This window comes from Esox lucius, chromosome 22, assembly GCF_011004845.1.
Source record: "Esox lucius isolate fEsoLuc1 chromosome 22, fEsoLuc1.pri, whole genome shotgun sequence".
Classification (NCBI taxonomy): domain Eukaryota; kingdom Metazoa; phylum Chordata; class Actinopteri; order Esociformes; family Esocidae; genus Esox; species Esox lucius.
The window spans coordinates 20,998,138-21,023,292 of NC_047590.1; the positions used below are offsets into that span (position 1 = coordinate 20,998,138).

General features: G+C 38.5%; 1 protein-coding gene across 7 annotated transcripts in view; it reads left to right on the forward strand.

Annotated features, from left to right (window-relative positions):
- Window positions 1-25,155, forward strand: part of LOC105019665 (neural cell adhesion molecule 2) — a 436,025-nt gene that overhangs the window by 329,232 nt on the left and 81,638 nt on the right. For 4 of the 7 annotated variants that reach the window (XM_020042073.2, XM_020042077.2, XM_020042074.2 and 1 more), the window contains exons 5-7: window positions 8,543-8,680; window positions 13,929-14,046; window positions 17,839-18,044. In XM_020042073.2, the coding sequence (XP_019897632.1) occupies window positions 8,543-8,680; window positions 13,929-14,046; window positions 17,839-18,044 (462 nt within the window). The remainder of the gene's footprint in view (window positions 1-8,542; window positions 8,681-13,928; window positions 14,047-17,838; window positions 18,045-25,155) is intronic. The other 3 variants (XM_010886014.3, XM_010886015.4, XM_020042076.2) reach the window with 1 other exon arrangement.

A 25,155-nucleotide genomic window follows, 5' to 3' on the forward strand; every position in this document is an offset into this window, starting at 1 on the left:
AGAAAGGATGGACTGGCCTTAGCACCTGGTATATAGAGTTTGCACAGAGTGTAGTTGGTTCAGGCCATTCAAAAAGTTCAGCTTCAAAGTTTTTGTCAAATGCACAGAACAACACAGCGTCATCTTGCACAATGAAATTATTGTGACATGGCACCCGACAACTATGTAGTAGGAACTAAGAATACAATTATACAACAAATATACAAATATACAGCAAAAATAAATCAATAATATACATAACACTGTACGCAAGCAGCAGTTTAAAAGAGTCCTGTAAATTAGCAGCAATATGGGAAGTAGTATTGAATATTATAGATATGGCAAATATGGCAATAATATACAATGTTAACTAGCAACAGTTTGGTACAATTATTGAATCATATAGATACATATAAGTGTAATATGCTTATGAAGGGTGAAATAGCATGCTACAACTACGTAGTGAGATTTAAGAAAAAATATAGCAAAAAAATAAAGCAACAATATATATATAACACTCTACACTAGCAGCAGTCTAAAAAGAGTACCATAAACTAGCAGAAATATGGGTAGTAGTATTGAATATTATATATATTGCAAGTACGGTAATAATATACATAATGTAAACTAGTAGCAATTTTAGAAAGAGTAGGATGGGGAGTGTGAACAATATTTGTAGAAGTATTGAATATCAAAGATACATATGAGTGTAATATGCTTATGGAATGGTGCATGCAAAGGAATATTCTAATACACATTCAATGTACCTGAAAGGACATCAGAACTTTAGAGCATCCCATCCAAAACTAGCATCAGACAGGGCCAACCAAGCAGGAAATAGCTGAACCTGCTTTGCCTTCCACAGCTTGATACCAAAGAAACAGAACACAACCAACTATCCTGAAACAAAGTCGATGATAGACCACAGAGTTCTCTCTCAACATGCTCCAAGGGGTGCAAAACCAGACCGATTTCATCAGTAACTTAACCTACTCACAACAAGGATGGCCAAAAGCCTTGGCATGATGTGACCCATTCTTATGGAAGGCATGGAAGAACATGAGTAAATGAATAAAGTGCTGAAGCAATATAGAGTTGGTTGCAGTTCCAGTTGTGTCCACCAGAACAGGCTGAAGTTTGGAAATATGTATGACATAGTTGTCATGTTCATGAAAAACGCCGTTAATTTGGATGCTTAAATAATGTCAAACAGACTTCACTGTAAGAACAGGGATTCACTGTATATAATAAATATAATAAATTTGGGATTACTGCAATCATCACAAGTGACAATCAATATTAATATAAAATATTTAAAAAGATGTACTAATTCCATCATATCTGGTCTTTGATCAAATAGGGGGCAACAGGGGGCAATTTCACCTTCCGACTCTATACTGTTGGGGTACCCAGGGTCAGACGGTAAGAAAAAAGGTTGTGCTTTTCTGAACATTTTTGAAAGGGGCAAAGCGGAAAATAATCAAGGATTTGGAAAAAATCCTGGACATTATTTGAAGAAAAAGGCCAGTGGCTCATGCTAATAGGGTCATTAGCGTTGGAGACAGGGTATCCCAGTGGAGAGAAGGGAACCAGCCAAGCAAAGACAGCAAGGGTTGACTTGCCGTTCACCTTCACACCCCTTGGCCAGACTACATTCAATCACAGGATCTACTGAAGAGATTAGTCTTCAATAAAGACCCAAAGGTTGAGATCGAGTCTGCACCTCTCACATGGGTCAGCATGTAATTCCATAAAAATGGTGCTTTGTAGGACTAAGCGCTGCTTCCAGTTTTTTGTTTGGAAATGCTAGGAACAATAGAAGCTTCGGTCCTGTGACAGTAGCTAATGCAAAGTTAGTCTATGTATGGAAAGACCAATTTAAATATATAATTGGAAGCAAATCAATGTAATTCATTGTAGGTTTTGATTCATTGATACTATTTTCCTTTATTTAAATTATATTATGATTAAGGAAACAATTCTTATTCATTATAAGAGTTCAACATATTTTGTAATAAAATATAAAGGTTCAAGGGTACAAGGCATTCAAGCTTGAAAAAAATCTAAAGGTGGCATCATGTATTAACCAGTCTTTTGTTCTTGTGCTTTAATAAATTGTTTTAATTTTGTTAAGTGATTTGAGGTATGCTGGATTTGAGGTTTCTGCAGGAGTGCATTGTTACTAAACCAAGAGGCCCATTCCTTTTAAAAACAAAATGTAATGATGATAAAAATGTATTAACGGTAAAACCTTTAAGTTAGCCTTAACAGGAAGACAAAGAAGTTAGGAATATGTTGATTTATAGTCAAAATTCCAGTAGACATAATTAGCACTATTTAAAAAGAATTAAGGACAGCTTCATGGGCACATTTTAAGAATAGTAAAAAAATTATAATAATTAAGCTCAATGGATATTATCCATTGAGCTTGATGTTTCTGTCCAGGCCTGGTCTTAAACTCTGAGCGCAATTCTGTCCCTTAGTGTTCAAAATGCACCTTTGATTTCCTGGAGGACAGATCATCCCACAGATTTGAACTGCTGTCTTTCTGATAGATACAATCTAAACCAAACAAGAACACATCCAGGTACAACAATATTGGTTTCCAATCTCTTCAAGAAAATGCAGTGACCAGTGTTGTCAAAGGCAGCACTAAGGCCAGAAGCATTGGAACAAATCTGACACCATTAGAAAGTAATTTAACACATACATTAGTGCAAACCTCAGTACCACGATGAGGTCTAAATCCAGGCATGGCTTTTTAATAAAACATGTTTAAGTTGAATGCGAGATATTAAAATCTCCCAGCTTGTCCTTTTAAGAGTCACTGTATCAGTGCCTCTAGTTGGAATCATGTCAAGAATGCAACTGGAAATTTCAATAGAATTGAAAGTTAGAGGCCAGTACAAGGATTTGGGTTAGGGTGGTACTACGTCTCTATCAGAGTGAATATGCCTGAATAACGCAGCAAAAACTCACGCTTGGGAATCCTCAAACCACTTTGGTACGTGAATTGTACACTCTATGTAATACATGTCATTTGCAAGTTTTTTCTTTATCTTCTCCATAGACTGCTCATTGTTTTACAGCACACATTTAGGAAAAATATTAATTACTGGAAAAGAAATACTGTGATTTCTTATGATTATGTTGTTATGAATTTCTCACTAAAGGCCCACTTCACTTGGGAACTGGTGTTTTTTTTCTTCCCATATCAATCCGGTTGGAAAAGTAGGCTGATCCAGTATAAGTAACTGCTTTTCGAAATTTAACAAAAATACCAATTTGGTGGAGTGCCATTTTACTTCAAATATTCCTGCTTTAGGACAATTTTATGATATTAAGTGTTATCACAGTCTTGTGACAGTGTTTATTCTATGGTTAAGGTGAATACCACCATGTTTAGCTTTGCTTGAGCTATTTTACAGTAGTCTAAGGAAACAAACACGTTGACTTCTCTGACTATGTTTGTGACAGACTTCACTAAGCTATCAGTGCAGCTAACAGCGTGCTGCCTGACATGCGTCATAGCTCATGGTGAGGTCAGCCTCTTTTTGTGGGTGACTCCCCGAAAGAGAACCAGTTATTGGCTAAATCTATCTACTGGAAAAAAAAGAAAATCTGTTTTCAATTAGTGATCAAGTTGTGTGAGTCTGCTCTAGACCTCATTACTCCCCCTAACTGGGGCACAATTATTAATGCCTACATTAGCTTGTTTACACATTGAAAAAAATACTCAACACATTACAACAATAAAATGGAATCAGAGAAAAGAAAGTGCTTAAACCATAATATACTAATAGTAATAGACCTTAGATTTACTGGAACAAGAAATAAAATTAAAACCAGTTCACGTTAAATCTCATCTAATCAAAGCCTGTGATTTAAAGCCTGTCAAGCCATTTAAAGCCTGTCAGTTAGTATGTCATTTCAAATCCACATTTTACCAGGTTAATATGACCAAGAAAACGATTTCTTTATAGCAACCTCCAGAAAGCAATTGGGGTTAACTGACTAGTTTAGGCACTGAACAACATATATTTCTCCTTGTTCAGGAATTCCACCTCACAGTAGAAGTGCTGATTTAGGATAAGTTGGCCTTTATGACCTCATTGTATATTAATAAAAATATAAAAAAGGGAACATGATCCTAGACCATAATTCCTACTCTGTAGCACTTGACACAACAATTCATTTGTCAGCATACAATAAACATATTTATCACACAAAACAGTCAAAGCTCATAGTGAAATTTCTAACATTATAATTAGTGAGATGCTAGCAGCTGAAAAACATACAGTAATTTTACTGCAGTACCCAATAAATTCTCAGCACATAAGTTAACCCTTTCATTCCATCAATATTAAATTGCTCCAGGCCCAGTATTTTCTCATGACTTCTCTGTGTTCTTCCTGGCATGTCAAAGGATTTCTTATCAGAAGAGAAAAGAATTGGGATTGAAGGGACTATGCATTTCAGCGCTGCTACATTCCATTAATATTAGAGACATGTTTTCTAACACAAGCCAAATACAAAACTCAGAGCCTAATTCTACTTCTATTTAATCGCTTAAAACCAGTAATAATATGTTGTCAATTCGGATGGTCAGATATTAATGGTAAAATAAAACATACTGTGAGTAAAGCAATAGTTCTAGAGCAGGATAGTCAAACTAAGACAATATCATGATAAACAATAAATTAAACAGAACCTATAAGTAAAAGTGCACAACTACCCCCGGATTTTTAATTGTGTTGATTTTTATTTCCATATCTTTTTTAAGTATTGATATACATTTTTATTAAGATCCTCTTAGCTGCAGTCTACACTATAAATAGCAAGCTAGCTATAAAAGCCACACTATATGATTTCATTACGCATGTAGTAGGACAATAAAACATATTTAACGAGCCTTCTTGGAAGATGGAGAGCAGAGGATGCAAATGTTGTTCAGATCGGTACAAAGCACATCTTCCTTTTTTCCTTCTTTTATTGTCCTCCATTGCTACTAAAACATGACCAAACAGGATATTATTCTCCCATATGTCTTTTTAACATATTTATTTATTTTCGTTTCCCATGTTCGTGAGATCTGGAAAGGATATTCACAGTTGAAAAGCAACATAACATGAAATTATCTCCTTAAGACTTCACACTATGTGTTGTTATTTTTCCTATTTGTCTTCCCACCTGTACTGTATGTGGTTAAGATGTGAAGAGGAGGTATTGGGACATGGAGGGCAGCATGGATACATCGTCCTCATTTTTGCCTACAGGGTGGGGCAGGTGAGGGTTGATGCTAAAAAGCTGATCCAGAAAGCTAGGGACACAATACTGTTGAATATTTGATTGGCTACAATGAGTTCAAGATTGCACATTTATTCCTGATATACGGGACAGTAGGATGTCTTTGGAACAGATGCACAGGACACCTAAACTTGAAGTGAAACCACTACATTTACAAAGTGATAAACATCTACATTTATAAAGGCATTTATCCTGCTGTTACCCACAAACATCAACACAAGCAAACATGTACTAGTAGAAACATTATGTTTTCATTCATATTTAGTTTTATTAGTGAATATATGCTTTTTTATGTTTTGGTTGCTACAGAATTGACCCGGTCTTTACATCTATTTTGTTCTATAATGTGACGTTCATTCTAAATGTTCAATGGTCTTATACATGGGAAATTTAATCATGAGAATTACAATAAATGTTCCTTAGATTCAATAGAACAAACAGACATATTGACTGGGTTGTGTCTATAACAAACAAAACATGAAAAAGCATAAAACATGTAAATATAAATGAAAACAATTTCCACTAGTAAATTCCTTATTTTGTTGTTTGTTCCTATAAGCCTGTAAGTCTATACCTGAAGGCTGGTAATGTTCTTCTCTTGTCAGTACTTTCCCTACATTTAACATGGGAAAATGCTTGTATTTCTTCCATGTCAGTCCTCTTCAATTTGGGAAGTTCCTAAGTAATTTTCTTCTGTCTGTCCAGCAGTCTCTGTGCATTTTCTTTTCAGATTGGTAGGCAAGATAACAGGATTTTTTTTTCAACCATTCAGATTTAGAATAACTGCTGCCAAAAAGTTCTGGCTTTTAGTAGGCTTATTGTTGTAAATTGCTATGTTACTTTGATTCAGTCTCAGACTGCATTGAAATCACATGTGAAAATCCAGATAGCCAGCATCGCCTAGAAATGCTCCCTTGTGGATGTGCCAGGAGGATTTTGTAGCGTTTCAAATCCTGATCCTAAAAAGGTTGTATGTAGGAAGCTTAGGTTAATAGTTAATAAATAATTGCTGCTATGAATATACAATAAATGTTCATCCAATTAATGCTATGCATTCCCAAATGTAAATACTGAAGCTTTATATTACTATTTTACTATGAATAAAACATCTATTTAATATCTGAAAGTTAATCAGCTTGTTTATTTTCCTTATGACAGTTTGAAGTTTAAAGATTTTGGAATTAAAGATTTCATCTCACTCATACCATCTTTTTGCCGGACCACATAAGCAGAGCCGACCAAGAAGAGCGGATGTCTCTTACTGACTGAGTGAGTGAGTGACTGACTGATTACCCCTTAAATAGCGTAGTGGTTAGAGACACTGGCTTGCAACCAATAGGTCCTGTGTTCAAATCTCCTCCCAGTGAAAGCATTATGCATTACCATTTGTTCCGGATAGACAAAATCTTTGCTGGTTGCAACCTTCAGTAGCTACGTTATAGTAAGCCTAAACTAAAACTGTTTACAGTTATATTGCAACTATTTCTGGTGGATTTTCAAAGGTGGATTTTTTCAAATTATTTTTGGGGTAATAGACTACATCAAAACACCTTGGGCAGTAAAAGAGTACGGGTTTCCACAGTTCTCTCTTCTTTTCACTTGACGAGAAAGTCAGTTACCTTCATATATATTGATAGTTATTGTATCAATGTAATTCAAGAATGAAAGAAAAATAAATGTTTTTGTGCCATGAAGTAGCTTTGGCTGTGTAAAATTCATATTCAGTCTCTCTGCCTAATGGTGTCTAGCAAAATATTCAAACTTGGCGTGATGTTAATGCGTGACAAAATGATCTAATGTCGAGATGCTATACCGACACGAATCCAACATATTGTGTTGTGGGGTAGTGGTTAAAAATATACAAATTAATCCTGTGAATAATGGATTTACAAATACTGTAGAAATGGGCAACAGTATCATCACACACCCTACTCTGGATACAACAGAAGCATTTTACATATGGGAGTAATTTATCCACACAATCGTTTTTAATTTCCCCAAGTTATTATTCATTCCACAAATAAACTAAATCTAAAAATATTAGAAACATTTTACTGTAGGAATAAGTGAGAGGAACTAAACACATCTTAAACTACTGGAACACGTCTTCAGCATGATGGACAGGAGTTAATTTGCAGGTTCGGACTTGTTTACCAGTACTCAGTCACCCCATCATTACGTTCATCCTTCTATACTTCCCTACTTCATCCACCCTATCCCACTGACAGTCTTCCTTGGCTGATTAGAGAAATGATTAGTCTGATACATTTGAAAGCCGTCAGATTTTTTAATTGAAATTCAAAAGGCCCTTCGATGCCCCTCCCCATGCGGTAATGATCAAAGATGGAGATAGAGGTGCATTTTTTATTATTCCATACTAATTACGGGACAAGGTTATAAATGTCTTTGAGCTCGATAGAAAGACATAGGGTCTTTACTTATCTGACACTGACAACAATGATGAGCGATGGGAATGTTTTTTTGTGAACTGGAGACCTTAATTGCTTAAGTATTTATCTCTCTTTGCTTTGCAGAGAAAAAGGCTGCAAGTGGTAGAGGTTTATGAAACTTATTTGAAATGAAGTATGTGACTTGAGTTGGCAGATTTCCTTCTGGTCTTTGTACTCCACCTCTCCTCCTCTCTTTTTATGTCTCTCTCTCTGTCTATATCTCACTCTATCCTTCTGTCTATCCCAAACCCATTTCTCTTAAGCTATTAACATAGCTTTAAATATTCTGTCATTTTAAGTATACATTACACATTTTTTTTTTCAAAAGCAAGTAGGCATTTTCAAATGTTATGTATTTTGAAATATTGTAATATACAAGGTTGTAACAATGTGCAGTTACATGTATGAATGACCAGGGAAAATGTATGATGTTGGTCCTTCTCACAATGTTGTTTTTCCTATGCTGGTTGCCCTTTTCTCGCGGGTGGCTAATCTTTCAGCTGTAATGGCCTGATGTGATATTTCACCTAACAAATACAGGAGTTCATCAATGTTTGATTTGATTTCAAATTATTTGTGTGTCTTTGAGGTCTGTTTGTTTGTGATGTGAGGAAAATGTGAGAACAGTTTATTTGTGATGTGATGTTTCTCATGTGGTAATACGTGGCAGGAGGTTAAGTGCAGCAGAATTTTCACAGAAGTGAGTTTGCGCTCCCTCTCTAGTTGTTTCTCTATCTGTCCCTCCCTAAACTTAACACTCTCTTACACTATTTACCTTCTCTCTCCGTTGTCTTTCACTTGTGAAGGCAGGTTCCAGGTGCTGCCCAACAACAACCTGCAGATCCACAAGGTGACCAAAGTGGATGAAGGGGTGTACCGCTGTGAAGCACGTGTGGAGGCCCGCGGTGAAATCAACTTTGTGGACATTGAGGTAGTGGTGAATGGTGAGTAGCTACATGTAGCGTAGCATTATGCTTTCCGTGAACTGTAGCTAATACCTGTCTAGTTATCTGCAGTGAACAGAAAGTTTGCTATCTAGGATAGCATACCTTCTCTTTGTCATAACCAAAATACATGGTTATGCATGTAACCTTGGTTGTTTGAAGCAAAGAAATAGACAAAGCCTTGACAAAATGGATACTGGAACATTTTAAAGAGAATCCACCCAGCTGCATCATGGCAGTATCAACACTATTAATGTTTTTAATTTAAGCATATCATCATATATCTGTAATTTTAGCTGTCAACAAACTAAGCAGAAGTGTAAACAAAATGGGTTAAGTTTTCGAGTTAGGTGATATGGCTTGAACAGCAACAATTTCACAATTAAGTGTAGGTATTGATTCAAATTCAAGGTTGGAACTCAACACAATACTGGGAGCCAAAGTCAGTAGTTTAAATCTCCATCCCTCACACCCCAGTGAAATGTGATTTGGTTCCTACAGGATCTGCCCATCCTGGTGAATTTCTGAAGAGAACTGTAAGGGTGACGAGCACAAAACTGGGCCATAGCGTGAACTCATAAATAGCGAACCTGCTCTGATCATCCACGACCCATGATCAAATCTTATCCAGCCACATACGTTTGTATTTTTTTTTACAATAACAGCCAGACCGTAGTGGTGCTTAGGATGAGAATCAGTGTGAAGGCTATCTAAGGCCAGACACTGAGATTTATTGACCGGTGGTGTCCGGAATTGATGCTCCTCTCAAGGTAAGAATGAAGTCGCCAGTAAGACAGAATTATTCTTCCCTTCAACCCTCCACAGTGTCAGACGCTGAAACGGGTACAGGGTTGCCAGCTCGCAAACAATCGCAACCCAGGAACACAGGTGAAATGAAATGCTTATCGACCTGGAGATGCTTGGTCTTGCACAGTATAGGAGCGTTTGTCTTAGTGGCCAGGATTAGATTGTATAATTTTCTTCTTACACTGGTTTGATTATAATGCCTTTGTCTTCTTAGTCATTGATTCAAAGGGAATCTTACCTGCTGTGTAAGAATCAGGTCATTGACTCTAAATTAATCAGTGGTCATTTTGTAATTGAAAGTGTGAAAAAACATGGTTTAAACCTGGGACTTCTGAACAAAACACCAAAGTCAAATTTGCACATACAGCTGTGGTTCTGAACCACCTTTTTGCTATAAAGACTAAATTGTATGTAGTAAACTGTGTTGAACATATAAGAACTGTACTTTCACCTCAGATGCCTTAGTTTGAGAGTAAGAACAGACTCAGCAATCTAGACAGCCTCATTATAGAGCTACTCAGTTTAGCTGCTGCCACGCCTTTGATTTCCTTTCTACTCGCACAATTTCTGTGATTGAAGATTTCAATTAGCTCCAGCTCGGGGCTCTGTAGTCCAAAAAATCGAAAGGGTGTCATTTTAATTCCCTCATTTGTCCTCATCCAGGCCCGAGAGAGATGAGGGAACGCGAGTCACCTGAGAGCGTTTCGGAGACTGATTGAAATTTGATCTCTCGCAAGCTATAAGCGCTGGTTATGCATGAGCACCCGCAATGTTGTCTCTAGTCCTTCCCACCTAATGCAATAAACACACTCGGCTGAGAAATAAAACACACGGATGGCGTTACATTTAGAGCACCACTTATAGTTGTGAGGAAGATCCAATAAGCCTGCTCAATGAGGCAAGACCTATTATCCACCCGGCAACATGACAACTGCTAGTCGGTTACAGAGATGGGACAGTCCGCTACTGTTGTCACTACATATTGGGCCCTTAGTATTGCCAACTGACAGACACGAAAAATCTCAGAAGTACTTCCATAACTGGAAGGGAATAGGAAAAAAATTCAAAGACAAACTCCCAAGATACCTAAGGAAAGGAAAACTCCTAAGTACTAAGTAGAACTCAGGAAGGAAGAAAAAAACTGTAAAGCCCAAACTAAGACCCCCCTGAGTTGCACTGATCACTAGATCAGGTCCTTGTGGACTAGTCACTCATGCCCTAAGAAGTGAAAAGAAAAGTTAGGAAAACTTTAACAGTACGGCCCTAAGAAATGTAGATAAAACGTCCTTCTGAATGCAATCTTTCAAAGGGTGTCCCGAAGCTATTGTATATTGCACATGCCACCAACATTATATAATATTATATAATATAACATTATATAAACGTGCAAATCTATAGATTGGACAAAACATATGGGATATTATACGTGCATGTAACGTATCCATTGCAACATCTGTGGCATTGTGTCGTGTGGCAAAACAGCATGAGTGTAGCCTTATGTTGTCCACAGGTGCAGCTGTGTAATGATCAGCTTTTTGAGATGCCACACCTTATCTTGGCAAAGGCAAAATGGTAATAGATGCAAAGTTACTAACAGATGTTAACAAATGTATGCACATTTTTGTGTATCATGTCTGTCATGGATAACATTCAATTTAAACAAATTGCTGTGTAAAACTGTTGGAATGTTTAGCATCAAAAATTGTATTATTCAATCAGTTCATCAGTAAAAGTGTTTGTCTACGGACTAAAAAAAGATACGTCTCAGATGTTGTTGATTAACATCAGCATTGACATTATCATGCAGACAATGTGGCTAGCCTTTTTCCTTGCAATCTCTGGTCTGGTGTTTTCACCAAAACAGGCAATTGAGGAGGATGTGGTTGAGGGTTGGCGTTCTGCTGATTGACTGGTGAACCAGTGTTAACTCAGCAGGGGACATTCCTCCTCTGCTGATTGGCTAGTTGAAAATGAAAGGTCAGTGTGGAAAGTCATTTCAGGCTTATACCTATCAGCTACATCTGCTCTTTCTTCACCATTTGCATTAAAAATGAGCTTTTTAATTGCAAACAGACCTGTAGGATATTCAGAAATATGAATGATTCATTTATGGATATTTTTCAGCTATTTATTTGTTATTGATTGAAGTTAATTACCTTACATCATATGTGGTATTGTGTTCTGTGGCAAAACTGCAAATGAGTCTCGACTTCTGTTGTCCCCAGCACATGGTGCAGCTGTGTCATGATCAACTGTTTGTTATGACACACCTTATCTTGGCAAAGGAAACATGTTAATTAACAGATGGAACTTACTAACAGACATACACAAAGCACTTTTTCTGTGCATGGAATTGGTAATTTCAGCTCATGAAACATAGGAGTAATACTTTACATTTATTTCATGAGTGTTTATATTTTTGTTCATGTTAAACATAGAGCATTACATTTAACCAAATTGCTATATGAAACCATTGGAATGATTAGCATCAAAATATAATATTAGTCAATCAGCCTATCAGTTACAGCTTTTGTCTAAGGACTAAATAAAGATAGGTCTCAAATGTTGCTGACAAACATTGGCATTGGAGTTTTATCATGCAGACAGTGTGGCTAGCTTAAAATACTTTTTCCTTGCATTGCCTGGTCTGGTGTTATCATCAAAGCAGGTGATTGAGGGGGGGTGGTGGAGGGCTGGTTGGCTGGTGAACTTGTGTCAATCAGCAGGAGATACTCCTCTGATTGGCTAGCTGAAAAGGAAAAGGTCAGCTGGGGGAAAGTCATTTGAGGCTTATACCTGTCAGCTGCACCACCTCTTCATCATTTGCATTCAATACTAGACTTTTGATTGCAAAAACAGCTGTAGGATATTCAGGAATATTATTGATTCGGTTATGGTATTTTTTATGCAGTTTCTTGCAATTGATTAAAGTAAATTACCTTACATAATCTAAAATGTTTAATAAGCTTAATAATATGCTTTTGTTTGATTGTGTTTCTGCATGTACACATGTGCATGTTCGTGAGCATGCATCTTTACACCCTTATTTCTCCACCTTTCTTCTTCTCCAAGTCTTTGAAATTTAAATGATAAAGCAGATTAAACATTTATTTCTGTTCTCTTTGCGATTCCTCACGTCTACTTATCATGTTGCTGATTTGCTCTTTTGATATCTCTGGCTAGCATGGTATACCGGGTCATTTCAACGAGGCTTACCGATGTGAGAATGTGCTGTATTGGATCAGGGACTTGAGAGAATGGCGTTCGATTTGCAAGCAAATCAATGGTAATCTTGTCAGGGAGGGAAAGTGACAGGAAGAGAGAGAGCTCAACCCGGGGCACTGTAATCCTGAATAAAACGCATACTCTTGAAATTGTTCAGTCATTTCTAAAGCCAAGAAGCGTGAAACGTTGTGATATTCATATAGTCTGTTTGTGTGGGAGGAGAGGGGGGTGTGTTTAAGTGTGTGGATTTCGGCGTGGGCTGGTTGGTGTTTGTATGCGCGCGCACACAGGCACCTACTATGTTCACATGTGCAACTGTATCCTTGACTGAGAGCGGACGAGAGATGCAGAGAGATATAAGTGGGCCAAAGGGACTGAGAAATGGACTACGCATTCAGAGGTAGCACAGATAAACACGGTTGTAATATAGAGCTGTCACCAGCCTGTCAGTAGGCCGACTATCAGCAAGCCTTGAGGGATGGCTCTCCATTCACTCCTGGTGGATGACAGCTTGTGTCGATTGCACGGCGGTGTGACACCGCATTGACTACATTCAGGACAGAAACACGTTCTCAAACCCCGCCAGCATGTGTGGAGAAGTTTCTCAACAAGGTTTTTTGCTCTGTCCTTTTGCACTGTCCCCTCGTTTCTTGGGTAATTAAACTTTGACATGAGAGCTAGATGTTCTGGTCACACACAGTGACCTGGTGGAGGGGATGACAGTAATTGCTAGTTAGGGTTGTCAGTCAGGCTAACCAGCAAGGCTGGGATGTCAGTCTAAATGCTAGCTACCACTGCTAGCCCAGCTGACCAGCTGAGGTTGCCGAGAACAATATTGACGTGCACAGTAGATCACTCGTATGCTGTCGACGAATGAAGGAATTAGATATAAAATGGCGGCTCTATTTTCAGAGGCAATATAAATTCCACCCAGTGTAAATTCATACACCTACATAAACTCTGCTCATCCGAAATCAGTGTTGGATTAAAAGAAAAGGGATCAGACCAGCCTAAGTTCATAGCTGGTCTAAGATGTTTTTTGATGGTCAATCAGGAAAATGACAGTACTGATGCTGGTAATCCAAACTGGTCAGCAGCAGCAGCATGGTTCTACCATGACCAGCTCTAAACAATTTTTTGGGGAGGGAAATCACTCTCTCATGTGTTATATGATGACATCCTCACTAATTGCAGTCATTGTCTTGTTTCTCTCCAGTCCCTCCTGTGCTGTCTGTAGTACAACAGTCCTTCAATGCCACTGCAGACTACCAGGAGTCCGTGACGTTCACTTGCATAACGTCGGGATCCCCTGATCCTGAGGTCACTTGGCACAGGTACTGTTAACCCCTATATGTTACATAGCCACAGTCATTTTAGTTAAGCTCAACACTTAAAAGTGCAGAAAGGCAAAAGCAAAATTGTTTGTCTTCCATAATAAAGGGTTTTGTTTCCATGCAAACTGTTCATACTTCTGAACCTCTACTGTAAATACCTGTGACTTGAAAAACCAAATCCATCACTCCTTTGACAATAGTATTAACCAACGAAACCAATAATTTAATTAAATCACATCTGGGGTTTTCACAAGCAAGTTTTTAAAACCAATTTGAGGCAACAACCTTTAATAAGGGGAGTTATAGCAATCTATAAAGATACAGATCTAAAATGGTTTAAGCTAGAAACAACCTGTAAAAGAAAGAAGATGCAGCGTGGATGCACATGGGAAGATCTTTGCTGAGGTGCAATCTTCTAAGATCAAGGAGTAAAAAAACAAATTGACTGTGTGGATAGTTATTTTCTATCTTGTTCTATATTCTATTGATCTAATCACATTCTATCAAATATAAAATGTTAAACTAAATTCACATTTAATGTAAATGATCATAACAGAGAACATTAGTAGCAGAATTACATTTAGAGAAACCCAGATTCTTCTTATTAATATTATTTGAACCAGTTATAGTAATAATATTAGAAATAGCAATATAAACTAGTAATAATAGTATTAAAAATGAAAATGTGCATAATTAGCATATTATATATATATATATATATATATATATATATATATATATATATATATATATATATATACTATTCTAATACTGTTAATGCATTCTAATACTATTATTTTCATTTAAATACTATGCGTTATATATACATACATACATACATACATACACAGTCCTTCAATATATATATACACACATCCCTCAAATGTAACAAAATCCAGCTGGTGGTGTATTTAGCAAAGGTCTGACATTTATCAAATGTCAAAAAGGGGGCCTGGGGAAAAAGGTTGGGAACCCCTGCAACAATGACACTGTGTCAACACTGTGACATGACCTGGCATCATTGTTACAGTCTACTGCTTCCTGTAAATGACACACACTGACACACATTCACACTTTTGTCACTTTGCAAGCAGGTTCCGATGACACTAAACGTGGGCACTGCGTTGACGCCACTTCTTCCTCTAAACGACAACTGAGAGATAATGCCATGACCATGTCTTTTTAGATTGTTCCGCCACTCATCCAGAGTGTCACAATGGTCACGACTGCGTCAGTACCTGTATAATTACTATCCGCATGATGGCATCGGTTGGAGACTATGGATCGGTCCATGCCCATAAGCACCTCACGCAAAGTGCCCACTGACAAAAGCGTGCTCCATGGGGCAATGCTTATTGGGCAATTGTCAGTCTTTAAAACGGTTCTGCCTTTTATCCTGTTTGACTAAAAGTCTTGAAATGTTGACTTCCTGCCATCAATGTAGGAATATGAGTCTAGCCAACCCAAACTATATCATAACTGACGTGTCTTTTCGTAAAGAACTGGCATTTATGAAATTACACTGATTGGCCCAGGGGCCTGTCATTCATGGGGGATGTCATGTTTACTGTTTTCTTGTTCAATAATGCAACAGCATTAACTGGTGTTCTTATCTTCAGTGACACAGTAATTAGCATTGTCTTGGCAGCTATAGTAAAAAGGTTGTGTTCATTAGGAACCCAAACAGACTGTAACAAGGAAAAATAACTCTGACTTGGTCCGATGACAAGAAATGCTGTTGCTTTTTCATGCTGTTTTTTATGGCGAGAGATCTCTATTTTCATGTCGTCTGGTCAATTTAGCCTGTTTTAAGCCAAGTGCCTAGGTCATTAATCAAACTCAAAGGGCCGGGTTTCAGAGACATAGATTAAGCCTAGTCCTAGACTAAAAAACCAAGCTCAAAGTCCATTTAACCATTATTTCATCAGGTATGTCACTTGACATTCAGTTCATATTTTTGAGGATGACCTGGCCAAAAGCATTCAAATCCATGTCAACACAATAACAACACAATAACATGAATATTGTAAAAATGGTTGGGCTATTTTGGGTTATTTTGTTTTGTCGGATGCTTTGTCATTGATGATGACATCATGAACATTACCCATACCTGGATAGTGTCGCCAACATTTGGATCTTTCAGCAAAACCCTAAGCACATATGAACATGAAAAAAAGGTTAATTAGCTTGCATGTTGGACTCCAGACACGAAACTGGTGGTTTCATTTGAAGAGGGCATATAGCAGTGTGATTTTAAGGTTGAGATAAACATTTTAATTATGTGTTATAAAAAAAACTTTCTCTGAGCATAATTATATTCCCAATATCTTGAGTATATAATACATGGTTTTATCTTTGTTTCAATAAACAGTCATTTTTTCCCATATCATATTTATCAAGGGTGTAAATAAAATTTTCTGCGGTTTTATCAAATGCTAATATGTTGGTGTGGGAGGAATTCATAAACGTTGAGTAAATATCAAAGTTAGTATTCAACAAACAGCAGAAAAGTTTAGGCTGTGCCATGCTTAGATAACCTTTTGGAGTGGTTCCAAAAGTTTGTTTTTTTATTGGCTATGGAACGATTTTGATTGACAGTGTTTTTGCTTGCTTTTTAAAATTCCCTCTTGTAATAGCTTTTCTACCGAGCTGGGTGTTATAATTGGCCCTGTAATTACAGAAAAAAATTTGAAATGTTATATCTATGTTTATCCTTTGAAAATAATATTTAAATGTGCATTGCCTTGCATCACTGGGTTGCATAATTGCTTCACATAGACTATCACAATGTATAGAACTCAAACAAATGGTTCAGAAACCTCTTGTTTTGAACCGTCCTGACTGGCAAGCTTGACTATGTACTGTAAACGCATGTGACCTCATTAACATACTGCCCTCTCTCATCCACACTGACCACAACTTAACTTTGACCACAACTACACTTTTACCACTAAGATCATTTCTTCAGGATCAATTACTGCCGACTGACCGCAGTGCCCCCACAACCATAACCCCTCAATTCCCTTAGCTCTGATTGGCAATAACAGGTATTAAACTGCTAGAGCTCCCCCTTTTTTAATTCTCATTTTGTCTCGGTTATACTCCCGTCCACTGCTCCTGACTCAGTTACATTTCCTGTTGCTGTGTGGGGTGTTTTCGCCTGGCTGGCTGGCTGTGTCTGCCTTCAGTCAGTCATACAGACTCCCCTAACGCTCACAGTAATTTCCTGCCTAGCAGCTTGCTCCACAGACCAACCGCACACCCAGACAGAGGCATTTGCGCGCACATGCACACACACACAAACACACAAACACACACACACACACAGAGATGGGTGAATGCGCGCACACATGCACACTCACACACAGTTACTGTTCTTCATTTCCTCCCTGGCTCGCTCCACTACAACAGCCTTATTACTTTGCCTCCGAAGTCCACTTTCAATTATTCTCCCCCTTTTTCCCACAGAGACTGAGTTTAACACTGTCTGGGTGTGTGTGTGCGCGCGGGTAGGGTGGTAGGGGGGTTGATGTACATTCATAGAGATACAACTGTTTTCATCCCTACGTTTCATCTCCACATTTCTGGTGCGTGTGTACCTATTACTTACTATTACTTACTAGCCACTGAAATTCAACACTGCTGTTGTTTGCTCCTTGGGGTTTAAGGCCGGGTGTCTCTGTAAAGCACTTTGTGACAACTGCTGTTGTAAAAAGCGCTTTCTAAATACATTTTGATTGATTGATTGATTGATATTACTTGCATGTTTTTCTGGGTTTTGTGATATTGTAGGAATAATATCTACCTCCATGGTCTGTCTGTACCCAGGAAGGGTCAACAACTGGAGAGGTCGGAGCAGTATGTCCTCAACAACCTGGAGGGAGGCAGGAGTACCCTGACCATCCGGAACATTCTCCAAGGGGATGGTGGTGACTACACCTGCCGAGCCACTAACAAGGCCGGATCAGAGGAGCGGGAGCTTTTTCTAAAAGTGTTTGGTGAGCGCAGCAGAATGTCCCTCATGTATCTCCATATTATACATTTTGTGATGACTTGTACAGAATATAAGTGGGTAACATGTTTTTTAATTTATTTAATTTTTATTAATGAGAGTAACACATGGATAATGTTACCTTCTGGCTCGTTCTTAGAATAATAACAGACAAGTCAGGGGGAGAAACCCTCCTTGTTGTTTAGTACATGTCTTTCCTAGTTGTTCAGCCTTCTTTCCATCGCTCTCTCTTGGTCTTTCCAGATGTCTCTGTGCTTCTCCAAATGTCTTTGTCTGGAACAGCACATTTATACTAGACAAACTTATAAACACATCCCCTCCACTATCTGGGTGTCTTACAATCATATAAGTGCAATGTATGTTCCAACCTCCCTATGTACTTGTACATTGACCTTTGTTCTTGGGTCCACACACAGGATGTATGGACAGGATGTATGGGGTAGTGAGCATCACATGTCCAACCATTGTCCTTTGTGCAGTTTCATATTTGCAAAGCAACATTACTCTGTGTTGTGTCTTCTAAAAAAAGTATAGAACTAAAATACACCTATATTATCAGGAAAAGATATGCTTTCTCACTTAATCACACCCAAAATACCTGCAGTCTTGATCATAAAAATGAATCTGTTCTTTTCTGTATATTTAAAAAAGTTTGTCAGAAAACCTGAATTGTACCTGGAATTAATGGCATTCTCATGTACCCATTTCTGTATTTTTACACAGAAAGTAAGCACCCCATCTAGTCTAGAAAAGCCCTGCCGATGATGCATCCCCCACTCTGGGTGATGCTGCACGATATGCACTACCCCAAGGATCCTGACACACGTATCGATCTTTGACTACTTTGAACATGCTGGGAGCTGCTGCCATGAATGACCATAAAAATTAACTGTGTATCATGAAATTGGGAGGGGACAATATAGGTGTCCATTCTTTTGTAAAATAAAAATACAAACATGCTGGCAAATGGCACAGTCAAGGCCGACACTATTTATCCGCCTGTCGCTTTGTCACCCTACTAATTTAGCCTTGTTTTATAGCTTTTTCATTAAGAAAGGCAGGAGCCATGACATTCACAAAGCATATTTGTGTTGGTGTGGCTGAATGCAGGTGTCTCTTGGTGTGGAAAGTACACACTAATCTGTCGAAACTTTGCAACCGAATACTAGCTTTTTCCACCTGACTCGCAGCAAGAGCAGCATATCAAGATCCTACTCATTGAAGTTGTGAAGTTAAGGACTTTTCCCCCCGTGGTTGTATACAGCCATTCATGTTTGAGCCTTTGGCTGCCCAGGCCCCTCAAAATGAACATGTGCCAATGCCAATTCAACTGGGGTATAGGGTGGTGGATGTAGAAGATTGTAGCCAGTCAGTAAGTTAGCTTGACTGGCTAGCATAAAAAAATGTGTTAATACGTATCGTAATGATAGGTAGCTTGTTACACAATCAAACAAACACTACATTTGTGTGTTGAACAGAATCCAGCAAAAGTGTTGGTATTCGATGTGATAGAGACATCTAAGATTATGGAAGGGATGGCATTTGCACACAAAAAAAAACATTCTGGAGCAAAGTATGTGTTTTACACAATGTTAGTGTTTATGGACCATAACACTTCTAACAGCTAATAATTTTCTAACTCAATTCTAATTAATCTTGCTAGAATAACTACAGTAAAACACAAATTAATAGAAAATCCATTTTGGGCAGTGAAACATCTACCCAAAATTTTTTAGATACAATTGTGGAATTTCAGATTGAGTTAGTTATTGGATGATATGCAAATAAATATGTATAATGTAATTATGCCACATTTTTGGAGTAAAATAATGTATAATTGTATTCAATTATACATTTCTGGACAATATCCCAAACTTGTTGACACGCAAAGTTTCCTTCAAAACAACCAGTATATCAGCCAAGTTGTTGAATGTATCTTTATAAAATAATATACAACAAAAATCTTTATGCTCAAATTCTGAATGTATACTCTTTATATTTTTACGTGAAAAGCATATATAAGTGAAAAGATAATATTTAGAATTCTCAAGGAAACATAATTCTGGCCAATGGCAATGGAATTACTACCAAATATTTTTTGGGGAAATATACATTTTCAGCAGCTCTGCCATCTTCTGTAAAAAAGGGGAGAGCAAGGTTTTTTTTTTTGCCAGTCTATATCTTAATATAATAACAATGAAAGTCTTGTTTGGAGGCAGTGATGAGACATTAACAGTAACAAGCTAGATCATTGTTGTGTGATGACCACTTCACAAACTGTGGTTTAATGAACAATCCTATGCACTGGGGATAATTAAATTTACTTCTGGGCAAAACCGTATGTAACATAATGCTGTTCCTAGTGATTTGTTTTTCTAAACAAGACAAAGACTTCGAGCTATCCTGGTGCAGTCACAAAAAAGGGAAAGAATGGAGGCAGATACTTTCAGTCTGAATAGATAATAGGACAAACACGTTTTCGTCTAGACTAGCTTGCAAGCTCGCTTGGATTCCTGGACCAGTATTGTGTGGCATTACTTAGAAGCAGTGGACTCACAATCGCTGGCCTAATTGCTGCCATACACTGGCTGCAATCAAAACATTATGACCACCTGCCTAATATGCTGTTGGTCCTTCGCATGCCGCCAAAACAGCACCCATTGAGGCATGGACTCTACAAGACCCCTGAAGGTGTCCTGTGGTATCTGGCACCAAGATGTTAGCTGCAGATCCTTCCAAATCCTTTAAGTCGTGAGGTGGAGTCACCATGGATCTGACTTGTTTGTCCAGCACATCCCACTGATGCTCAATTAGATTGAGATCTGGGGAATTTGAAGGCCAGGGCAACACCTTGAACTCTTCATCATGTTCCTCAAACCATTCCCAAACAATGTGTTCAGGATGGCAGGACGCATTATCCTGCTGAAAGAGGCCACAGCCATAAAGGAATACCATTGCCATGAAGGGATGTACCTGGTATGCAACGATGTTCAGGTAGGTGGCACGTGTCAAATTGAAGTCCACATGAATGCTCAGACCCAGGATTTCCCAGCAAAACATTGGCCAGGGCATCACACACCCTTCAACGGTTTATCTTCCCACAGTGCATCCTAGCCATTACTTCCCCAGGTAACCAGCGCACACGTACACGGCTGCCCACATAGTGTGTAAGAAAATGGGACTCATCGGACCAGGCAACCTTCTTCCACTGCTCCAATGTCCAGTTCAGATGCTTGCATGCCCATTGTAGGCACTTTTGACAGTGGACAGGGTTCATCATGGTCACCCTGACCGGTCTGCCCCATGCAGAGCAGGTTGCGATGCATTGTGTTGTGACACATTCGTCCTGTAACTTTCTGTGTCTTGTGCCAGAAAATACCTTCTGTCTGTTCCGACCAAACGGGATAGCTTTCATTGCCCTTGTGCATGGATGAGCCTTGGACGCGCCACACTCTGTTGCTGGTTTTTGGTTTGTCCCTCCTCGGACCACTGTTAGGTACTCAACACTGACGGGAGCGCCCGACAAGCCTTGTGGTTTCAGAGATGCTTTGACACAGTCGTCTGGCCATAACAATTTGGCCCATGTCAAAGTCACTCAGGTCTTTACACCTGCCCATTTCTCCTACATCGAACCCATTGACAAATACCAGCCTTAACTTAAATTTGGTTGCCAGTTATATGAACTATGAACTGCCCTGAACACTGTTTGTTGTACTAAATGTTCAGGGCAATAAAAAGAATAACAGTAACAGGAAGCTGAATACTAAAATGTAAGCTTTTTAAGAATACAATAATAAAATGTCCTTTTCAAAGGTTTCCATAAAATCTTTGCCAGATTCTCTGGAGGAATATAATATAGGGAGTTGTACTAAACCACAGGCCTGTTTCAGTCCACATGGTGGCACCAACTTACCCTGTCCCCACACCAGCTCCCACTCAGTGAATAGGCAGCTCCAGATTAATTTAAATACAGGGAAACCTGAACCAGTACCATGTCCACTATTATCTGTGGGGACACCCATCAATAATGTGTTCAAGGGGTGTGCAATCTTTGCAAATCCCGATACCAAGCGCCGATAATAACCTGCTAGGCTAAGGAAAGCTCAGACCTGTCTGATTAGCCCAGACGATAACAACTGATCGCTTCTCTGGATTGGGCTGAACCTCACCCTTATCTACCACATGTTACCACAAGGAATTTTGACTGTTGAAGGACTTTGCCCCTGTCAAGTTTGAATTTCAATCCATGTTTCCAGAAAAAAAACCTCTTCTGGATGCAGCAGATGGGATGAAAAATCTGATGAATAGACAATTATATTATCAAGTCAGACCAACAGAGACTCTTATATACCGGCCAATAATTACAGAAAATATTGGAAGGTGACAGGTGCATTACAAACACAAAAGGCATCCTTTCAAACTTATAGAGCCCTTACTTTGTAGTAAATCCAGTATTTTCGCTGTTTAGCAGATCGTTTCCACCTGACAGTTAAGTGTGGTTAGACTCCTTGATTCTAGGAAGGAGGAAGGCATCTTTTTGTGTTACAGATCAATTTATTATAGTCTACACCAGAGGTCTCAAAAGGGTTCCATGGAGGGCCATGTGTCTGCAGGTTTTTGGGTTTTCCTTTAAATTGGTTCCCAGTTCAGACCTAAACAACCAGGTGGGGCTAGAAACGAACCAATTAGTGACCTAATTAGTCAATCAAGTAAAAGGTGAGAGCGAAAACCTGCAGACACTCTGCCCTCCATGGAACCGGTTTGAGACCTCTGGTCTACACAAAGATTTTCAGAGTTTTTCCTTACCATTACAATAGGTGAAGCCCAGGGCCTGGAGCTTAATGATTGACATGTTTTTTTTTATTTTTTATTAATATCTTGCAACTAGGATCTTCATGTTCTTCTACATCATGAGAGTTAAAGGCCGAATGGAAGTTGCTTGTCCTGTGGGTATTCCTTTTTTTAAATGTTCAGTCCATCCAAAGTCATCATCAGAGTACATTGTCCCCCTTCCTCAAAAAAACATCCAGGTCTGTTGTTTGGCGAGGTCCGATCAGTCTACTTGATTGCTCACCTCCCAGTCGATGTACATCCCTAAGGCTATACAGGCCTCCACAACACCCATCTGTACTACATATTTTGAGTCTTGTGTCAAGACCTATCCCTATGTATAACCACTTCATCCACAGGACTGATCCCCAGCTTTTGGTATCAACCTATAGACAAATTTAGCAGGTGAGGATTGCAAATTCAAACTGGGATTTTTTTTTACCACAGCCAATGTTCTTGAAACCTCGACAGCATCTGAGTTCAGGAGAGCCTCCACAATTCCACAATAATTGCTCTCTTTCGGGCCGATCCTGGCACATCCCGACTCTACCACTTCATTACAGCATGGGACATGAATCCCCTGTTGGTTGGTGGCCGGACATACCACAAGTGAGAAGTCTTGTGTGGTGGCGAAAACTCGTGGCCACTTAGAGAAGGCTCATCTTCAGGCCTTCTGGGACTGGGGGCTCTTGTTGAGCACTTTAACATTTAGTGCCCTTGCTTCCAGATCAATTATGTTAGTTAAGCAATATGCAAGGCCCAAATAAATATAATGCACTTATTTGTCATCTTTGTTCTATGGTCAAAATGCAATTTTATATACATTTTACATTTTACTTTAATGCATATTTCAATGCCTTTCACAAGGATATTGGCACAAATCCCATTCCAGCACTCTTTGTGGGCAATAAATTACAAAACATCTCGCTGACCCAGAAATCTCTTAAACATGCTACAAACCTCTAAAGGGTCCCAGAGGGTGAATGGCCCCTTTAAAGTCGAAACGCAAATTCCAATATTGTGGCTAATTCTTACTGTGAGTAGGTTCTCACAGGTCGATTTCACATGGAGCCTGGTTTATATAGAGAAATTGCCATCCCATATATGGACAGGCTAGCAAGTGAGTTGTTGACATAATTGTATTTCAAACTCAACCCTATTACATGGAGACGCAATCACAGGGACTTCTCTTTTTCAACAAGACTGAACAGTTTGCTCTCGCTGCAGTTGCTCTGTAATGGAAACAGTCATCTCAGGTTTTCCTCTACAGATATTATTTTCTGTAATGCGCCTACCACCATTAATTCAAGGTTGAGTGCAAACCCTCATACCCGCTATCTCTAAATAGAAATACAGATGGATTAGAATGAAAGGTGCTGCAGAGCAACAAACCGCCAGTTCATCTACAGAGTGCAAGACACTATATAAATCTGTATGAGTAAACCTTTCCTTCATAAACTACATATTCATTTGTGTTACTGGATGATCTTTGAAAGTCCTTGACCATATGCAACTTTGTGTCTCTCAATTAATTTTTGAATGGATTTTAATAATGTAAATGTGCTTCTCATTGATAGCCACAAGTAACCCGTTGCAATTCAACAAGGAAAACAATTATTTCAGAGGGCAAATTGGTTGCTGTACTGTTGCCAGTAACTCAACTAAAAATCCAACAAGTTCTTACTGACTGATATTATTCTTTGTTGTACAATAAGTGACAAGTTGTTCATAAATGTTTCAGTCTATACTGTTGTGAAGTTGCCTGCACATTTCCTTCTTGAATATTCCAATGAAGCTTTTTTCTCTTAAAGAAAATGTATGGAGATTTATGCTCTAGTCATCAAGATAGTTTCAAAGCCCAAGCTCCTGTTGTTCTTCAAAAAGTACATTTTAAATGAAGAAGCTAGCGGAGGGCTCAAGATTTTTTTGGCAAAGTTTTGTAGGGAAACAGTTGTATGTTTATTAGCCCTTACTGTTAAAAGTGCTGGGAATGATAATGGTTCTTCTATGAGAGTTCAACTATAATTGGTCTCTTACAGATGTTTTCCCATTCAGCATATGTTGCTAACATTTTATATGCAAAAGTCAATATAGGTACAAAGTGATGTATTCAAGATGATAATATATAGCATGTTCAACATCTACACTTATTACACTTAAACACTTTACATTACCTCTACCTTTTTCACATTGACAAAGGTTGAATTCTGATCTTTCATTTGTCAATGCTATTCTGCCCTAACTGGCGATTTATTTTTTAACTGCTC